This window comes from Phocoena phocoena, chromosome 12 (assembly GCF_963924675.1).
Source record: "Phocoena phocoena chromosome 12, mPhoPho1.1, whole genome shotgun sequence".
In the NCBI taxonomy this organism is placed as follows: Eukaryota; Metazoa; Chordata; class Mammalia; order Artiodactyla; family Phocoenidae; genus Phocoena; species Phocoena phocoena.
Genome location: NC_089230.1, coordinates 76000625 through 76019768, shown reverse-complemented (window position 1 = coordinate 76019768; position 19144 = coordinate 76000625). Strand labels below are relative to the sequence as shown.

The window sequence follows — 19144 nt, the reverse complement described above, 5'->3', positions numbered from 1 at the left end:
CTGCTGGGGGACTTGAGGACATACATCCTGATTTAAAAAAATAAACTCGTGGAAAGGGGCAGTACTTATCCTTCTTCTGGATGTAGTCATGTCTGCATTTACTGTTGTAAACATGGGTTCTCGGTGATGTTCTGGAACATGAGGTTAACCCTGAAGCCATGTCACTTTGGGAGTTATTGTTATATAAGACAATAAAATTTCCTTAAGATTTAAGCCAAGTTGTATGTTGTCTGTTATATGTAGCTGGAAGCATCCGACGTAATATACATGCCCTTTTTCTGCGTAGACAAAGATTTTCTCTGGACCTCATCACTTCTCTAAGTTCTACTGCCTCGGTGAATGTCCTAGCCCGGATAACAATCCTCTCCTTTGAACTCCTTTATCCACTCAGTTTGGTCTCTCCGTCTCCATCTCTTCCGATAAATGCAAGACCGCATGATACATTTTTGGTGTTCCCAATTTCCAGCACACCACCTGAAAATCACAGACACTACTATATCGCCGGTGGTACTTAGGATGGAAAGAGAACAATTTTGGCCTTTGCTTTCTACACCTCGGTTGGCACTCATTTGCATGGTCTGCAGTAGGTTTTAATGTAAAGAGTGTAGATTTGGGGACTGATCAACTTGAGTCCCAGCTTCATCACTTACTAACTGCAGGTTCTCATGCAACTTGCTTAACCTCTAAATTCCTGTTTTCTCTTATGTACAATATGGTTAATAATACCTCACAACATTATTTTGAGGATTAAGTTGAGCAAGGAATATAAAATACCCACGACATAGCAGACCTTTGATGCCATCATGTATAATAGCTCTCTCTCTCTGTGTCTAGATACACAACTAGGGCTTCCCTGGTGGCGCAGTGGTTGAGAGTCCGCCTGCCGATGCAGAGGACACGGGTTCGTGCCCCGGTCCGGGAAGATCCCACATGCCGCGGAGGGGCTGGGTCCGTGAGCCATGGCCGCTGAGCCTGCGCATCCGGAGCCTGTGCTCCGCAACGGGAGAGGCCACAACAGTGAGAGGCCTGCGTACCGCAAAAAAAAAAAAAAAATTTGTAGATACACAACTTTTCCATAATTTATTTGTGACTGCTGAAGAAGACAGCTCAAGCACAGAGGGCAGTCAGCAGTGGGCAGTGGAAGAAGTGGAGAACTAGATATTTATTTAGATATAATCACACTGATATTCTCATTGTACAAATGAGGAAACAGGGGCCCAGAACTGTTCAAAGACTTACCCAAAGTCTTACTGCTCGTGGGTGCATTTTTTTTTTAATTGATGTTTATTATTAATTTTTTTTGGCGGTACGCGGGCCCCTCACTGTTGTGGCCTCTCCCGTTGTGGAGCACAGGCTCCGGACGCTCAGCCTCAGCGGCCACGGCTCACGGGCCCATCCACTCCGCGGCATGTGGGATCCTCCCGGACCGGGGCACGAACCCGCGTTCCCTGCATCGGCAGACGGACTCTCAACCACTGCGCCACCAGGGAAGCCCGTCATGGGTGCATTTTAATATACACAAATGAGCTTCTTGCCCCAGATCATGTGATTCTGATGATTAGATAGTGCATCTATTCCTTGACTTTGCCCCTTCTTGTGAGACTAAACAAATATTCACAGAGAAGCATTCAAGGATGTTCATGACAGCACACTTATGGGCAAGGAATTGGAGGCAATCTGGGTGTCTGTCACAGGGGAAATGGAATCAAAGGGGTAAATGCCAGCAACAATAGACTAGGTGTCCATGGGCCACCATGCACAGATCTTGAAAACAGTGCGAAGAAAGTGAGAAACAGAAAGAACTCTTGGGCAAAAAAGCATTTAATTAAAACTAAGGGCACACAGAACAATACATATTTTATAAGGAAATGTACAAATAAAATGATACATGTCAAAAATTAAAATAGGTGCATATTTGGGGAAAGGCAATGGTAGTGGAGAAAGGAAAAAGGCATCAACTTATACAAAAATCAAGGGAAGATATTTACACGTATTAGCGATGAGCCTGTGCCATAAATGGGACAAGAATATGAGTATGGGTTAACTCTCTACACTGGAGGGTCCAAATAAGTATATAAATAAATAGCAAAAGAGGGGATTATCTATAGTGGGAGGGTTGAGAGATGTTTCTGAATGCCGTTTCCATAAAGAGGCAGACTTGATATGTCCCAGATATTGGGACATCTAAAGCCAGGCTAATGACAGTCCTGTGGGATGCTAGAGTTTGATTTACTTGGTAAGATGATGTGACTGTCAACATGAGTATCCTACTGGCAGGGATGAGCGCTGAGAGCCATGGAATTTGCCTCATTGCCAATAGATCGCAAAAACCTCGAAGGCAATTTTCTCAGCGTTCTGTTAGACATAATAATACCTTACATTTGTATGGCATTTGATATTATTCAAAGCACTTCTGTGTTTAGTTTCATTTGATTTTCCTAAGAGAGGCTAAGTGAATTATTATACCTTTCACAGATGAGGACTCTGAAACATGGAGTGTGTTCAGTTACTATTCCAAGGTCACAAAAGCTAGTAGAAAACCTGGTCTAGAAGCCATGTCTCCTGAGCGAATGGTGTGCTTCTGTTCCTTCTCCTGGTGAAAATAGAGAGCTGACTGGGGCATACCCTTTTTGACTTCTGATACTCCCCCCATGAGCAGGACACAATATCATTTCTTGGCCATCCTTGCCCCAGAAAATGCATAACCTGAATTTAATCATGAACGAATGCCAATTAAACCCAAACTCTATGAATGATTATAGAAGCTACCCCACTCTGAGTTTCGCTCTGAATCACGAAAAAAACGTACACTAATCCTCCAAATTACAGAATAGGCTTCAACCTATGTGTCAGAAGTGGATGTCAGCTTCTACCCAGGTGGACTCAAGGACAGCACTGGGAAGGATGCTTACACTGAGAAGGGTGAAAGGAGGAAGAGGAACCTCTGAAGGAAGTAACAGAGTGGTAGGGGAAAGAGAAGTGGCAGACGAAAAGAGGGAAAATGGCTGGTCAGGAGTGTCCAATGTTTCCTATCAGTCTAGAGAGATGAGTGCTGGGAAGGGGCTAATGAATGTCACTCCTTACTTCCTTTAAGATGACTGTTTCAGAGGCGGGTATGTCTAGGCAGAAGCCAAATAGGTATGAGGAAGAGTGTCATGGTGGATGGCCCCATTTGCTTGTTCTTATTGACCTGCTTCTTTTTTTTTTTTTTTTTTTTTTTGTGGTACGCGGGCCTTTTACCGTTGCGGCCTCTCCCGGTGCGGAGCACAGGCTCCGGACGCGCAGGCTCAGCGGCCATGGCTCACGGGCCCAGCCGCTCCGCGGCATGTGGGATCTTCCCGGACCGGGGCACGAACCCGTGTCCCCTGCATCGGCAGGCGGACTCTCAACCACTGCACCACCAGGGAAGGCCCTGCCAACACTTTTATCTTGGACTTCTAGCCTCAGAACTGTGGCACAAAAAAATTCTGTACCGTGAGTGGTACTTTGTTACAGAAGCCTTGGGAAAATAATACATTGACTTTATATTTTGGACTTTCTTTTCAGATTGATCCCAATAGGATCATTCCTTGTGGTAACTAGCAAAGCAAGAAAAATCATGGAGCTCTTCCATCTAAGCATGCCCAGTCCTGAGTCGAAACAAATTTCAAACAGTCTGTGAACTAACATACATGTTATCGAACACATGCTGTAGGGGAATGGATCTCCTAACCCACATATTTTGGTGTACAAATGTATTTTTCTATGATTCGAGTTTTAAGCAACAGCTTTGCTGAGATATAATTAAAAACTATCACTGTTATTTACTTTTAGAACATTTTCATCTCCCCTAAAAGAAACTCCGTATTCAGTAGCAGCCCTTCCCCACTATTCCTTTACCCCAGTCCCTGGAACCACAACTTTCTCTTTCCATTGATTTGTCTATTCTCGACATTTCATACAAATGAAATTGTATAGTATGTGGTCTTCTGTGCCTGGCTTCTTTCACTGAGCATAATGTTTTCAAGGTTCATCCATGTAGCAGTACTTCATTTATTTTTATTGCCAAATAATATTCTGCCCTCTAGATATATGATACTTTGTTTACCCATATCAGTTGCTGGACACTTGGATTGTTTCCACTGTTTGGCTATTATGAACAATGATGCTATGAACATTTGTGTACAGGTTTTTGTGTGTACATATGTTTTCATTTCTCTTAGGAGTGGAATTGCTAGGTCATATAATAAAACCATGTTTAACATTTTGAGGGATGGTTAAGCTATTTTCCATAGCAGCTGAACCATTTTACACATGTTACATTCTCTCCATCAATGTAAAAGGGTTCCAATTGCTCCGTATCCTACCAATACTTGCTATAGATGTCTTATTTTAGCCATTCTAGTGGATGTGAAGTGAAACCTCATGGTTTTGTCTGCATTTCCCTAATGAATAATGATGTTGACCATCTTTTGATGTGTTTATTGGCCATCTGTATATCTTCTTTGGAGAAATGTCTATTCAAAACCATTGCCTGTTTTAAAAATAGACTTTATTTTTAGAGCAGCTTAAGTTCACAGCAATATTGAGTGGAAAGTACAGAGTTTCTATATACCCCTGGCCCTCACACAAACACAGGTGCCCCCATTATCAACACTTCACACCAGAGTAGTGCTTTTGTTATGTCTGATTAACCTACACACGTCATCATCACCCAAAGTCCATAGTTTGCATTAAGGTTCACTCTTGGTATGTACAATGGGTTTTGACAAATGTATAATGACATTTACCCCCGTTATAGTATCATATAGAACAGTTTCACTGTCCTGAAAATCCTTTGTGCTCTGCCTATTCATCCCTCCGCCACTCCCAACCCCTGGCAACCACAGATCTTTTTATTGCCTCCATAATTTTGCCTTTTCCAGAATGTCATATGGTCGGAATTATACAGTATGTAGCCTTTTCAGATTGGCTTCTTTCACTTAGTAATATGCATTTAAGTTTCCTCCATATCTTTTCATGACTTGATAGCTCATTTATTTTCAGTGCTAAATAGTATTCCACTGTGTGGATGTACCAGAGTTTATTTATCCAATAAGCTACTGAAGGACATCTTGGTTGCATCCAAACTTTGGCAATTATGAATAAAGCTGCAATGAAAATTTGTGGACAGGTTTTTGTTGGGCATAATTTTCCAGTTCCTTTGGGAAAATACCAAAGAGTGTGATTACTGGATTATATGGTAAGAATATGTCTAGTTAAAAAAAAACCCCAAACTGCCCGATTGTCTTCCAAACCATTCTGCATTCCCACTGTCAATGAATGCGAATTCTTTGCCTATTTTTTAGCTGGGTAATTTATCAGTTTATTGTTAAGAATTTTTAAAAAGTATATTCCAGATATAAGTTCCGTATCATTCTGACTGCTGGGCCTCCTCAAGTTCCCTAGACCATATCTGCATCTGGGTTGGCTATACAGAAGAAACATTCTGCTATTCCAAATGCCATGCCCTGGAGGGGTGTTTGAGGACCGTGTGATGCTCCTCCAGGGCCATCCACAGTTCTTCGCGTTCTATGGCTCTACCTCCATGGAAGGTGGGAAAGACTGGCTCTTAAATTAGCAGGCTACTTATAATCTTTTGTTTAGGTCATAAATTTTGTTCCCTAAGTCATTCAGGTTCTTGAGGTTTAATACTCAGAAACCAGTCTTTAAAACTCACACTCTTTTCTCAAATGATTATTTTGGCCATCAGCATTACAATCCATTTTAAAATTCTAAAGCAAGAGTTTTGAGTCCTTGGCTACTTGCCTCCCTGATGCCTCTGGTTGAGTTTGAATAGGAGCAGGGGCCAGGATATAAGGCTGTATCACTATGAAATATTATGTTGCTATAAATGATGGGTGTCCAAAAGCATGCTGAGTTCAAACAGGTACAGGCTGCAAAGTAGTTCAGCTCAGGGACAGAAATTAAGTCAAGAGTCATTCTGAAGAACGGCCAGCAACTTTGAACTCTGGCTCCCCAGGGCTCTGTATGTGTCCAGGGAGGTTACAGTGTCAGAAATGCAACTGGAAGTAGCTTAAGCAAGAAGAATCTATTTTGAGAATATCACGGCATCTCACAGAACTTCCGCACCGGAAAGTGTTTAGGCTTCAAGAACAAACAGAGTTAGGAACTCAAATACAGTCACATTCTTCACCTTTTCTGGTCCACAAGATTGCTGAAAACTGTCTTTGCATCTCCCAGTGGCATTGAAAGATAGCCTATCTTTCTTTCTCAAGTACTTTTCCAAAATTCCCAGAAAATAACAGTTTCCCAATTTAGTATCAATGAAATGTGGCCAGGGTGGGTCCCACTTTAATAACATAGACATTTCCATGGTTACTGGGTAAATAGTGTGGTGGAGGGTAGGAGAAATTCCACCCCCCACCCCCCCAAAAGTGATTTGCTGGCGGACACATCTGTTAGGTGCTCTCTTTGTTGCTCCTGACTGAATACAGCTGGAAATGCAAACTTCTTAGACCAGCATATGAAGACCTCCAAAATCTCCCTCTAGTCTTTTTTCCCTACTTCTGTCAATTCCTGTATCTTTCCCTATACCCTGAGTCTGATAGTACCAAGTTGTTTCCTCTTCCTGGAAGGCACTATGTTTTTTTCACCTGTTCACATTTTTTTTCTTGGTTTGGAATGCCTTCTCCTCCCTAGTTTGCCTGGTAACTTCTACTCATCTTTTGGGTGCACCTCAGTGTTACTTCTGGAAGCATTCTTGACTTAACAAAAGCAGAGTTTATTGCTCTTTGTATGTTTCATTTTATTTACATTGTCCTAGGGCCCCATCACATTGGATTATACTTGTCATGTAATCTGTCTCCTTTCTTTGCCACCTGGGACATTCTTAAAGGCAAGACTATATCTTGAACATATTTGTCTCAATGGCAGCTTGTTTCCAGCTGGTATACATAGCAGAGGTTCAATAAATTCTCACCAGTCCTTTTATTATTTTTCTTTTTTTCCCCCAGGCCTACATCATCTCAGCACCCCAGCTCCCCAGACTATCAGCAAACTGAGAAAATGCAGATTGATTGGTTTTTATCCTTGCTTTTTATCCTCTTTTTTAAAAAAATTAATTAATTTAATTAATTTATTTGTGGCTGTGTTGGGTCTTCGTTGCTGTGCACGGGCTTTCTCTAGTTGTGGCGAGCGGGGGCTACTCTTTGTTGAGGTGCACAGGCTTCTCATTGCAGTGGCTTCTCTTGTTGCGGAGCACAGGCTCTAGGCGCACAGGCTTCAGTAGCTGTGGCACGTGGGTTCAGTAGTTGTGGCTCCCGGGCTCTAGAGATCAGGCTCAGTAGTTGTGGTGCACGGGCTTGGTTGCTCCGCAGCATGTGGGATCTTCCTGGACCAGGGCTTGAACCCGTGCCCCTGCATTGGCAGGCGGATTCTTAACCACTGCACCACCAGGGAAGCCCTTTATCCTCTTTTTTAAAAATTAAATTTTGACTATGTAAATGTAATTTAATTTTGTTACCCCCTCCTTCATTAAAATTAAATAAAAAAATCCTTCACTCACATAAAAATAAAAGACATAATACAGCACGCATGCACGCGCACGTGTACACATGCACACACACACACCATGAAACAGAAGAGGTGAACAAAACAAAAGACAAGATTAAAAATCCCCGAAATGTTAAATTTTGGGGCTTACATGGGAGTAGGAATAATGGAGACAGAATTCTGATTCTCCTTTGGGCAGTTTTAAATTCCTGTCCCTTAATCCCAATCAGAAAACAGGCAGCTGGTGCATCTCTTTGTCTCTCCTTTCACCCCATTTCTTCTCTCTCGTCCTTTGCCTCCTTGTAAAACCAAGTATGGATTGGGAGGCCAGGAATAGCAGAAGGGAGACAATCTTTCCCCCTCTTCCTTCTTCATATTGTTTTGGGCCTGTCTTTTCCCACCTTCATCTGATGGAAACACTTTCACTCTTGTTTCTATCATATTTTGCTATAATTTGTAAATTCATGGGCAGAGTAGGTATCCTTTTAAACATCTGAATTTTTAAAAGGAAAATTTACAAAGTTGATTATTTTAAACGTAAATTAATGAATTCTCAAATTCTCCAGGTTTCTAAGCTAATCAGGTATTTTCACTGTACCTGGGCAAAAATGCATCCGAATTCGTATTAAGTGGGTTTGCAGGATGAAATCTAAATTTACCTCTTTCACTCTCATTTAAATCCTGAAAAACAAAATCAATAAAAATCTATACAAAATTATTAAACACTCAGGGAGGGTTTGACTAAAGAGCGCAGGTTTAGAGCAGCGATTCCCGCAGTGTTCTGAAACTCAAAGCCAGTAACCAATGCCAATCGGTAACCCTTTCCATCCCTTAATTACAGGATAATAAAGGTAAAGAACAGGAGAGGATAAAAAAGGGTTACATTTCAAAAGAAAATATAAGTCTTAAAATGGAAAAGCCATCGGAACCTCACAACGCAGATGACGTTGGAAAAGAACAAACCCAGGTAGAGCGTGGAACTCTGCAGAACCACGTCGCGCTCCCGGACCCTGGCAGCAGACACTGGGAGGACTCCGCCTCCATGAACAATCTCATTGGAGCGCACCTGCCCCTTTTCCGCATGCGCACAATGGGCAAACACTGCTGGCTCTTCTCGTCGCCTTTCCCACCCCCGAATTCCGAGCTCCGATTGGTTCGCTTCACGGGGCCGCCCCTTCGGTCCACCCAGTGTGGAAGCCGCCTCGGCGCTCCGCCCTCCCTACCGGCAGCGGGCCGCGGCGCAGCCTGTAAACCCCGGCGGCGTGTGGGGATGGCGGCGACGGCGGTCACGGCTGGCAGGCTACTGCGGCTCCGCGCGGCCGGGGCCGAGGGACACTGGCGTCGGCTGCGTGGCGCGGGGCTGCCGGGGGGCTTCCTGCAGCCCGCCTCGGCCGACGGGGATGCGGCCCAGAGGCGGCAGGTGGCTCACTTCACTTTCCAGCCTGACCCGGAGCCACTGGAGTACGGTGAGCTAGGGACTGCCCTGTCCGCTCCCGCGCTACCCAGACTCCCACGCCCGCGGGAGGTCATAACGGGTGCCGCCCTGCCTGTTCTGGGCGGGGTCCGTCGGGCTGACCTCCTTGCATCCCGGCATAATCTCTGCCCTGCCCTCCGGAGCCTTGTTCTACCTTAGGGTGTGACTGTGATTTCTTCCTTGCTCCATTTTTGTGACTGCTCAACCCTCGAGAGGCAGCCCCTCGGCACCCTCGAGATGGGTGACAAGGCACACCAGGTGTGCAAGGGCCTGGGGGTGGAGGGGTTGTGCCAGGGACAGCCTCCCTTTCTCCACTCTCTATCCTTGCTTTCCCAAGTGCCCCCCGCCCCGCAGAGTTGTCCCAGCTTGCCCATTGCTGGGCCACAAACTACAGGCATCGGTATGTAAAAAAAAAAAAAAAAAAGCGCCCCCCCCCGCTTTTTTTGCTTTAGTAGGTAAGAGAAAACGGAGGGACTAAAGTAACTGAATTGATTTCCCCAAGGTCACAGAACAGCTAATTCCTAGAGATGAGAAACATCCAGCTTCCTATCTGAGCCTAGTACTAAGCTTGTGCTGGGCTAGGCTGCCACTTAGCCAAGGAGGGGTAAGCGATGTAGGTGACAATGTAGGTGATGGGCAGAGGAAGCCTTCAAGTGCTTCCAACGGCAGCAGACACGTAGCACCTCTCACGCTTCACGGTATGACAGTTGCATGACATTTACGGTTTCTTCTGCGAGTTTTCTGTAATCTCCAACAGATCCAGTGTCTATCATCAGAACATTGGAAACAATGAGAAAACAGCTACCTTTTCCTTGGCTAATAACTTCTCACATGCTAGAGTTGACATTTTGGGAAGTGTGCCAGTATTTGCTTGTGAGTAATAAAAATGAACATTTATTGAGCACTTACCACAGGCAGGCATGGGCTGAGAAGTTTACATTCATCCTCTCATTTGATGCTTAGGACAACCTTAAGAGGTAGGTAATGTTGGTATTGCCATTTTTCAGTTAAGTTAAATGAGGTCTTGAGATGGTTTGTCCTGGATTACACAGTTAAGTTAGTGGTAGCATCAGCTTTGGAATCTAATTTTTCAGATTCCAGAGCTTCCATTCTAAACGATGTGCTAAACTGCATGTGGAAACTATTTACTAAGAGGTGTTCCGGTTTTGTGAAATAGTAGACACCATAAAGGCGAATAGCAACTTTTTCTATTCAACAAGATGGACCTCGAATTCTGTCTTCAGAGCAAAGAAACTTTAGCCCGATACTTGAGAAATAGAGCATAGGTCTTCTTAACCTCCTTCCATAATTACGAAATGACTAAAACTTGAGTAAAATGATAATAAAATATTTGTTCTTATTATAACAATAATAAAAGCATATCACAGATATTTTGGATAATAGAAAAAAGCAAAAAAAGAAAGTAATCTCACCACCCACCACTGTAAATATTGCTAATATTTTGGGGTGTATCCTTTAAGTATTTCCTTTCAGTTTAGTGGAATTAATGTATTCCACTAATAAAATGAGTGAAATAAAAGTTTCCCCTAATTGTAGTTTTAATACAGATACGATTTGCATTATTTAATCAGAAGCATTTTCCCATATTGTTATATAGTTTTTATAACCTTCTTTGGAAGAAGACATGTTCTGGGAATTCCCTGGGCGGTCCAGTGGTTAGGACTCCGTGTTTTCACTGCCCAGTGCCCAGGTTCTATCCCTGGTTGGGAGACTAAGATCCCACAAGCCATGTGGCATGGCCAAAAAAAAAAAAAAGACGTGTTCCGTCAAGCAGAAACACTGTATAATTCCGTGGTTAAAATCTTGGCTCTAAAATCAGATTAGGCTAGGTTCCATCTTCACACTGTTACCTATAACTTTAAACTCATCACTTAGCCTCCATGAACCTCAATTTCTTTATAAGGAGTTAATAATATCTAATTTGGAAGGTTGTTATGAGGACTAAATAAGGATAACGTGCATAATGTACTTAACACAGTCTCTGACTACTAAGAAGCACTCGGTAAGTAAATGGAAACTTTTAATAATTACCTTTATGCTTTTGTTGTTACAGTTTTGCTGTGTTGTAAATAATGCAGATAGAAACATTTCAGGTATCTTTTACTGTATCTGAGATTATTTCTTTAGGATAAAGTCCCAGGGATGAGATTTCTGATTCGAAGATATGAACACTTTAATGGATTTTTAATGCATAGTTCAGATTACCAGCTCGTACTTCTATTTGCGGTGTGAGAGTGTGAGTACTGGGTGTCGTGCTAAAATCACAGGTGTACTGTGATTTGTAGTAAGAAATACATATTTGGTCTTTGTTCTGTTCCTGGCACAGAACTCTTGAAAATTCCCATGATGAGAGCAATAAAGGTGTCTTTAGTTATGTTACTGTTGACTTTTGGTAAGCCCCTAAGTCACCTAAGGATGGGGGCTGGTGACCCATGTGCTTAGAGGTTTGGAACTTTCCGTCCCACCCTTCTGACTTCTGGGGAGGGTAGGGGGACCTCCAGGTCAGTGGATTGCCAATGGCCAATTATTTAATCAATCATGCCTAGGGAAGTCTCTCTAAAACTTCAAAGGACAGGGTTCAGATGGCTTCGGAGAGGGAAATCCCTGGTGGTCCCATGGCTAGGACTCTTGCTTTCACTGCCAAGGGCCTGGGTTTGATCCCTGGTTGGGGAACTAAGATCCCACAAGCCGCGCAGTGTGGCCAAAAACAATAAAAATTAAAAATTAACCCTCCCCCCGCCCCAAACAGACAGCTTCTGAGAGAGTGGCATTCTCAGAGAGCAGGGAAGCGCCTCACCTTCTCCCACACACCTTGCTCTATGCAGCTCTTCCATCTGGCTGCTCCTGAGTTATATATAGTTTATTATAGTTATAATAAACCAGCGATCTAGTAAGTAAAATGTTTCTGGGTTCTGTGCACTGCTCTAGCAAATTAATCAAACCCAAGGAGGAGCTGTGGGAACCTCCCATCTTAAGCTGGTCAGTCAGAAGCACAGGTGACAGCCTCACTTGGTGTTGGCATCTGAATTGGGAGAGGGGCGGTCTTATAGGGCTGAGCCCTTAATCTGTAGGAGTTGAGATGAATTATAGGACACCCAGCTGGTGTTGCAGACTTGCTTGGTGATGTGTTAAAAAGACACATGCACTTTGGAATTGGTGTCAGAATCGTATGTGCTCATGCGTGTGAGTGTGACTGCAGCGTGCGCGCGCACACACACACACACACACACACACTCGGGTATTTTGTGTATTTTAAAAATTGTACACGGGGTTATTTCTTCTCTCAGTGCTAATACTGTCTGCCATTCTTGAGCAGCTGCTGCGTTCCAGGTGTTGTGGTAGACATCAGTCTGTAATTCTCACAGTAACCTGTGAGCTGGAGAACATTATGCTCATTTTACAGATGAGAAAATTGAGGCGTAGAGATGTTGGTGGCCTGCCCGAGTCTGAAAAGCAGCACAAGAATTTGAACCCAGATGTGTCTAATGCCAAAGTCTCCCACACGTACTGTTGTACATACTAATGAAGATACCTATTCTCTCTCTGCCTTTCTATGTTACTGTCTCTCTGCCTTTCATGCGTGCTACAGATAACTTTTATTCTTTTATTTTGGTTATTTTGACACATGAAAGGGACTCCTTAAATAGAGTGGTGGTCATGGTCAACTCTGAGAAGGTGACATTTAAGCTGCCCGGTGAGGATTGATAAAGGAATCACCTCTGCAAGGACCAGAGTGGAAGTTTGTTTTCCAGGAAGAAACAAGGACAAGCAAGGGTGAGGGCCCTGAGGTGGGGTGAGATGTGCTGTAGGAGTCGAGAAGGCCACTGTGGTCGGGGATGTCCTGTGTACGGGACAGTAGGCAGCTTTCAGAGATCAACGGCATAATGAAGAATCTTTGTATTCTGGGATGACGGCCTTCTTGCCAGTAGTAGAATTTTTAGGGCTGGGAACAGTGTTAGCAAACAGAGGTGAGAAAGCATGGAGTTTATATGAGGGACAGGAAGTAGTGAGTTCATTTGGAGGAGAACGAAAATGGGTGGGAAACAAGTTAGGAGAAGTAAATGGAGGCCTCTAAAGCTAGAATAAAGGTTGGGGAGGAGAAAAGATCGAATATCTCTAACGTGCCTTTCACCGCGCCAGTGCATTATGTATAGGTTCAAATGTGGTTCTGTGGGCGGTGGAGGACCATTGACTGTTTTTAGGCAAGAAAGTGACCTGAGATGTCCTTGTGTTGTATTACTGGGCAAGTTTATAGAATGGATTGGTGAAGGGAAGGTAAAGAGGCAGAGACATGCATCCGAGAGATATTGTAATTGTCCACATGAGAAGCTTCAACTTGGTGAGTGTCAGTGGAAATGGTTGCATGTGTGGGAGGCTCTGGCACCGTTTTGCATGCGGGGGCTCAGTCAGGGGAAGGTGTATCGAAGGTGACTTGACATTTTCAACCTGGGAGGCTGAAAGGATGGTCAAGTGGTGGTCGCACTGATAGAAATGAGGGATGGCAGAGGAGAAGCACGTTTTCAGAGAGGGAGAGGGTGACTTAAATTTTGGATGTGTTGAGATGTCTTAGTCCTTTTGGGCTGCTGTAACAGAAATGCTGATAAGGCTTCCCTGGTGGCGCAGTGGTTAAGAATCTGCCTGCCAATGCAGGGGACACGGGTTCGAGCCCTGGTCTGGGAAGATCCCACATGCTGCGGAGCAACTAAGCCCGTGGGCCACAGCTACTGAGCCTGCGCGTCTAGACCCTGTGCTCCACAACAATAGAAGCCACAACAATGAGAAGCCTGTGTACCGTGATGAAGAGTAGCCCCCGCTTGCCGCAACTAGAGAAAGCCTGTGCACAGAAACGAAGATCCAACACAGCCAAAAATAAATAAATTTATTTAAAAAAATGCCAATAGACTGGGTGGCTTATAAACAACAGAAATTTATTTCTTATAGTTCTGGAAGTCCAAGGTCACAGCACTGGCAGATGATTCAGTGTCTGGTGAGGGTCTGCTTCTTGGTTCTTAGCCATCTTCTCACTGTGTCCTCACATAGTGGAAGGGGTGAGAGAGCTTTCTGGGGTCTCTTTTGTAAGTGCACTAATCCTCTTCATGAGGGCTCCACCCTCATGACATACTCACCTCCCAAAGGCCCCACATCCAAATACCATCACATTGGGAATTAAATTTCAACATCTGCATTTGGGGAGACACAAACATTCAGTCTCTAGCATTGGCAGTGTTGACGGAATAGAACACTATGAGTGAGGTAGGGTGGTCTGAGTTCTGATCTGGCACCAAAACAACTACGTCACAGGTAGAAACCCTTGGGGCCAGAGAATTCTCTCCAGGTCTCTTTTCCTCATCTTTTTTAGAATTGCCCTCAATGAATGTCCTTCCTCTTTTCTCTTCTTACTCTGTGTTTCCTGTGCTGACTGACTTTATCATTGCTTATCTAAACCTCTCGTGGTACCCCACAGAATGAAGATAACGATGAGAGCGGACACTTTGATCAGTGCTCACCGTGTGCCAGGTGCTATTCTGGGTGCCCTGCGTGTATCGATTCATTTAATCCTCAAGTAACAGTGCTGTGATAGAGAATTTGAGCCGCACTTTACAACTTAGCATTGTGACATTGGCCATGTGTATTAGTCTTCATAAGCTTTTTTTTCCTCATTTGCACTGCCTCAGAGCATCGCTGGGGGCACTCAATAAGATAATCCATACAGTTACTGGTGCCTGACACCCATGGTGCTAGAAAGGTCTCCCTAATTAGGGGAGAGGGAAGGTAACTGGTGCAGAGTAGATGCTCCCTAAATATTGGGACATTTGATAGTAGTTATCTCATTGAATTCTCACAATAGCCCAATGGAAGTAGGATTTAGGGGATTAGATACGAAGAATGGATAAAAGGAAGACATTCAAGGATGCCTCCTTGGTTTCTGGCTTGGGCACCTGGGTGCCATCTAGTGTGGTTTTTAAAGTGGAAAGAGTGGTTTTGGGAGTGGACATCAATAATACCCACTAAATATTATTATCCCTGTTTTGTAGCGGAGGAAGCTGAATGTCGGTGGTTAAGTAACTTTCTCCAAGTCACATAGGGAGTAAGTGGCATATCGGATTCCAGGCCAGGTCTGCCTTATGGCAGTGTGTTCGCTCCCTTCATTACACTGTTGCTCCCCGAACTTCACATCCGGGCCTCTCCCTGACCCTGATTTCGGGCATTTTGTGGGTTTGTTTATTCGTTTATCCTATGCATTTAAATTTTCTCCCGGATGCCAAACTCTGTGGTACATGCTTAAAGATATGAGTCTGGGCTTGTCCTCATGGGATCTGAAGTCTCATGGAGGAGATGGACAAAAAGTAGCAAGCAAATGCACATTTAAATCAACCCCCATTGTAATAAATGGCCCGAAGGAAATGTTCAGGTGCTGGGAAGAGAAAAACAAAGATCTGACAAGGGTCCTAAGAAGAGGTCACATTTAATGAAGCACTAAGGGGTCAGAAGGGAGCGTCCAAGGAGGTGTGAAGAGGGTGCTGGGCAGAGGGATCAACAGTGAAGGTCCTGAGGGGGCAGGGAGCCCGTGTTGGTGGCACTGAACTTTGGGGACAGTGGTGCAGAATGGGACTCACGGTGGGCAGGGACAAGATCGAGCAGGACCTGGTGGACGTGGTGAGAGGGGGGCTTTATTCCAGGAGCAGTCGGAGGCCTCTGACGGATTTTGAGCAGAGGAATAATGTGACTTGCTTTGTCTTTTAGGACTCATTATAGAGCTCTCTGATGAATGATGTGGAGGCGTGAAGAGTAGAAATGAGGAAGCGGTACTGTGGCCTGAATGTTCATACACACCCTAAATTCATGTGTGGAAGCCCAAATCCCCAATCCCCAATGTGATGGTATTTGTAGGTGGGGCCATTGGGAGGTGATTAGGTCATGAGGGCGGAGCCTTCACGAATAGGATTAAAGCCTTTATAAAAAGAGATGCAGAGAGATTATCTCTCTCTGTCCACCATGTGAGGATATAGCCAGAAGATGCAAGCCAGGAAGAGGGTCCTCACTGGGAACTCACCTTGATCTTGAACTTCCCAACCTCCAGAATGGTGAGAAGTCAATTTCTGTCGTTTAAACCATCCAAACTATGGTTTTATGGCATTTTGTTACAGCAGCCAGAGCTAAGACAGGCCACTAGGAGGTGGTTTCCTGAACAGGAAAGTGTTGGGAAGTTCTGGAAATAGGACACAGTCGTGCTGGATTTAAAGCTTTACTTTGGAAGTCATATATTTGGAAGTAGGATTTAGGGGATTAGATACGAAGAATGGATAAAAGGAAGACGTTCAAGGATGCCTCCTTGGTTTCTGGCTTGGGCACCTGGGTGCCATCTAGTGCGGTTTTTAAAGTGGAAAGACTGGTTTTGGGAGTGGACATCAAGAGTTCAGTTCTGTGCTGGTTGAGTTAGAAAAGCCCAAGACACCCAAGTGGAGAACTGATGGCTGTTGGATATAAAAGCCAAGAGCACAGAGGAGAGGTCTGGATTGGAGAGACCCATTTGTGAGTAACCAGCAAAATAGATGGATTTAAGAATCATAGAGACTGAGTAGATTAGGGCCAGCAAAGGTAAGGGAAGCGCTGCAGGTTGTCATACCATGGGCATCATGCCTTGGCAGATGTTAGCATGAGCCCACCTCACCCTGAACTGTTAATTTCTTCCTTTTCGTGGATATGCAGTAACACGGGCACCTTCAAAAGGCATTTGCGTTTGGAGACCCTTCATTTACATTTCAATATAAAATGTTCTGTCCCTGTTACTTGGATTCTCCCTGAAACTTACTTTATGGGGTAGAGGTCGGGACACCCTTTAATAGGGGTTAGAATGGGGTACAGGTATATACGTGGCTCCTAGCAAAAGATTCCTGGAGAGTAGGGTATCCGGAGGGGTGGAAGAGGTTTTGCTGGGGAGAAACAGGTAGCTTCTTAGGCATCCTCCCATTTTACAGTGTGGTTCATGCCAGATTATGCCATGGAAATCACGCATTCGTCGTGCTTCAACAGGCGTGTACTGCCTGTCATGTGTGTGTCAGGCAGTGTGCTCAACGCGGGGGTTTCTAAGAGGCACACAACGAGGAGGGGCTGTGATACACAGGTCTCCACCAGGGACCAGGCAGCCCAGAGCAGAACCAGCGCTGGATGTGTTGGTGGAAGCTTCGTTTTCCGAAGTAGACCCTAATCCACGTCTTAGCTGTGTATTTATTTGTATTTGTTCGGGGTCTAAGTGTAGATACACTTACTGTCAGCATGGGCTGCTGATGACCGGGGTTATTTCTGGACGCTGCTCCTGGGGCACCTGTGTGACCCATTAAATCTCAGGTGCTCTAGCTCTGCTGATGGCCTCTCTCTCCCTTCAGTGCTACCCCATGCTGCATATGGAATGGTTACTCAGAATAACTGAGTACTGCTCATCAGACTGGTACTGCAGTCCTGCCTCTCCCCCACTCACCTTGGCCTGGAATTTGTCTTTGAATTGTGACACTGGTAGGTTTTTTCCTATCCCATTCCTTTGTTTTAAAGTGGTTGATGAACAATTTGCTTTGTCTGTTTTTTAATTTTTTTTTTTTTTTTTTTTTTTTTTGCGGTACGTGGGCCTCTCACTGCTGTGGCCTCTCCCATTGCGGAGCACAGGCTCCGGATGCGCAGGCTCAGCGGCCATGGCTCACGGGCCCAGCCGCTCCGCAGCATGGCTCACGGGCCCAGCCGCTCCGCAGCATGTGGGATCTTCCCGGACTGGGGCGCGAACCCGTGTCCCCTGCATCGGCAGGCGGACTCTCAACCACTGCACCACCAGGGAAGCCCTGTTTTTTAATTTTTAAGAAACAGCCTCATAGGTTTATTTGTTCAGCTGTTCACTCAACAAATATTTATTGAGCACCTATTGCATGTCAGATACTGTTGTAAGGGCTGAGCACATAGCTCTGATCAAAGGCAGTTAAGAACCCCTGCCCCCTTATGTTCTATTGTGTCCCTTACATCCCAGTAACATGCCACTTTGTCTTTGCAGCAATGATGATGACCTGGTTTTTAAAAATTTTTATTTAAAATTAAAATTTATTCTTTTCCATTATGGTTTATTACAGGATATTGGATATTGTTCCCTATGCTATACAGTAGGACCTTGTTGTTTATCTATTTTATATATAGTAGTTTGTATCTGCTGTCTACTCCTAATTTATCCCCCCCTCCACTTTGGTAACCATAAGTTTGTTTTCTTTGTGAGTCTATTTCTGTTTTGTAAATAAGTTCATTTGTAGCATATTTTAGATTCCACATATAACTGATAACATGTGATATTTGTCTTTCTCTTTCTGACTGACTTCACTTAGTATGATAATCTCTAGGCCGATCCATGTTGCTGAAAATGGCATTATTTCATTCTTTTTTATGGCTGAGTACTATTCCATTTTATATATGTACCACATCTTCTTTATCCATTCCTCTGTTGATGGGCATTCAGGTTGCTTCCATGTCTTGGCTGTTGTAAATAGTGCTGCTATGAACATTGGTGTGCCTGTATCTTTTCAAATTAGAGTTTTCTCTGGATGTATGCCCAGGAGTGGGATTGTAGGATCACATGGTAGTTCTGTTTTTAGTTTTTTAAGGAACCACTGTACTGTTCTCCATAGTGGCTGCACCAGTTTACATTTCCACCAACAGTGTAGGAGGGTTCCCTTTTCTCCACACCCTCTCCAGCACTTATTATTTGTAGACTTTTTAATGATGGCCATTCTGACCGGTGTGAGGTAGTACCGCATTGTAGTTTTGATTTGCATTTCTCTAATAATTAGCGAAGTTGAGATCTTTTCATGTGCCTACTGGCCAGATGGTGACCTGGTTTTTCACAGTGTTCTACTTAGGACCGTTTTGAGTAAGCAGCTCAGTTCCAACCATAAAACCCCATTTTACCAATGGGTACCCTTTAGCTTGCATCCTTGGCTTGGGAAATTGCATGCTGTGTATATTTATGTTCATTTTGTTATAACTTTTTATCCTGGAAAAGAAGAGTCGTCAGTCTGGCTTTGAAATTTTGCAGCCAGTTATTGATACTGGTAACTGTGTGATTTGGCAACTGGGTTTAATAAT

The 19144-nt window shown here is 44.2% G+C and overlaps 1 protein-coding gene across 1 annotated transcript in view; it reads left to right on the top strand.

Moving 5' to 3' along the window:
• Positions 1-8795: 8795 nt before the first annotated feature.
• Positions 8796-19144, top strand: part of BCKDHB (branched chain keto acid dehydrogenase E1 subunit beta) — a 236875-nt gene continuing 226526 nt past the window's right edge. Inside the window, exon 1 of the mRNA XM_065888499.1 lies at positions 8796-8999. Coding sequence (XP_065744571.1) covers positions 8804-8999 — 196 coding nt within the window. The 5' untranslated portion in view covers positions 8796-8803. The remainder of the gene's footprint in view (positions 9000-19144) is intronic.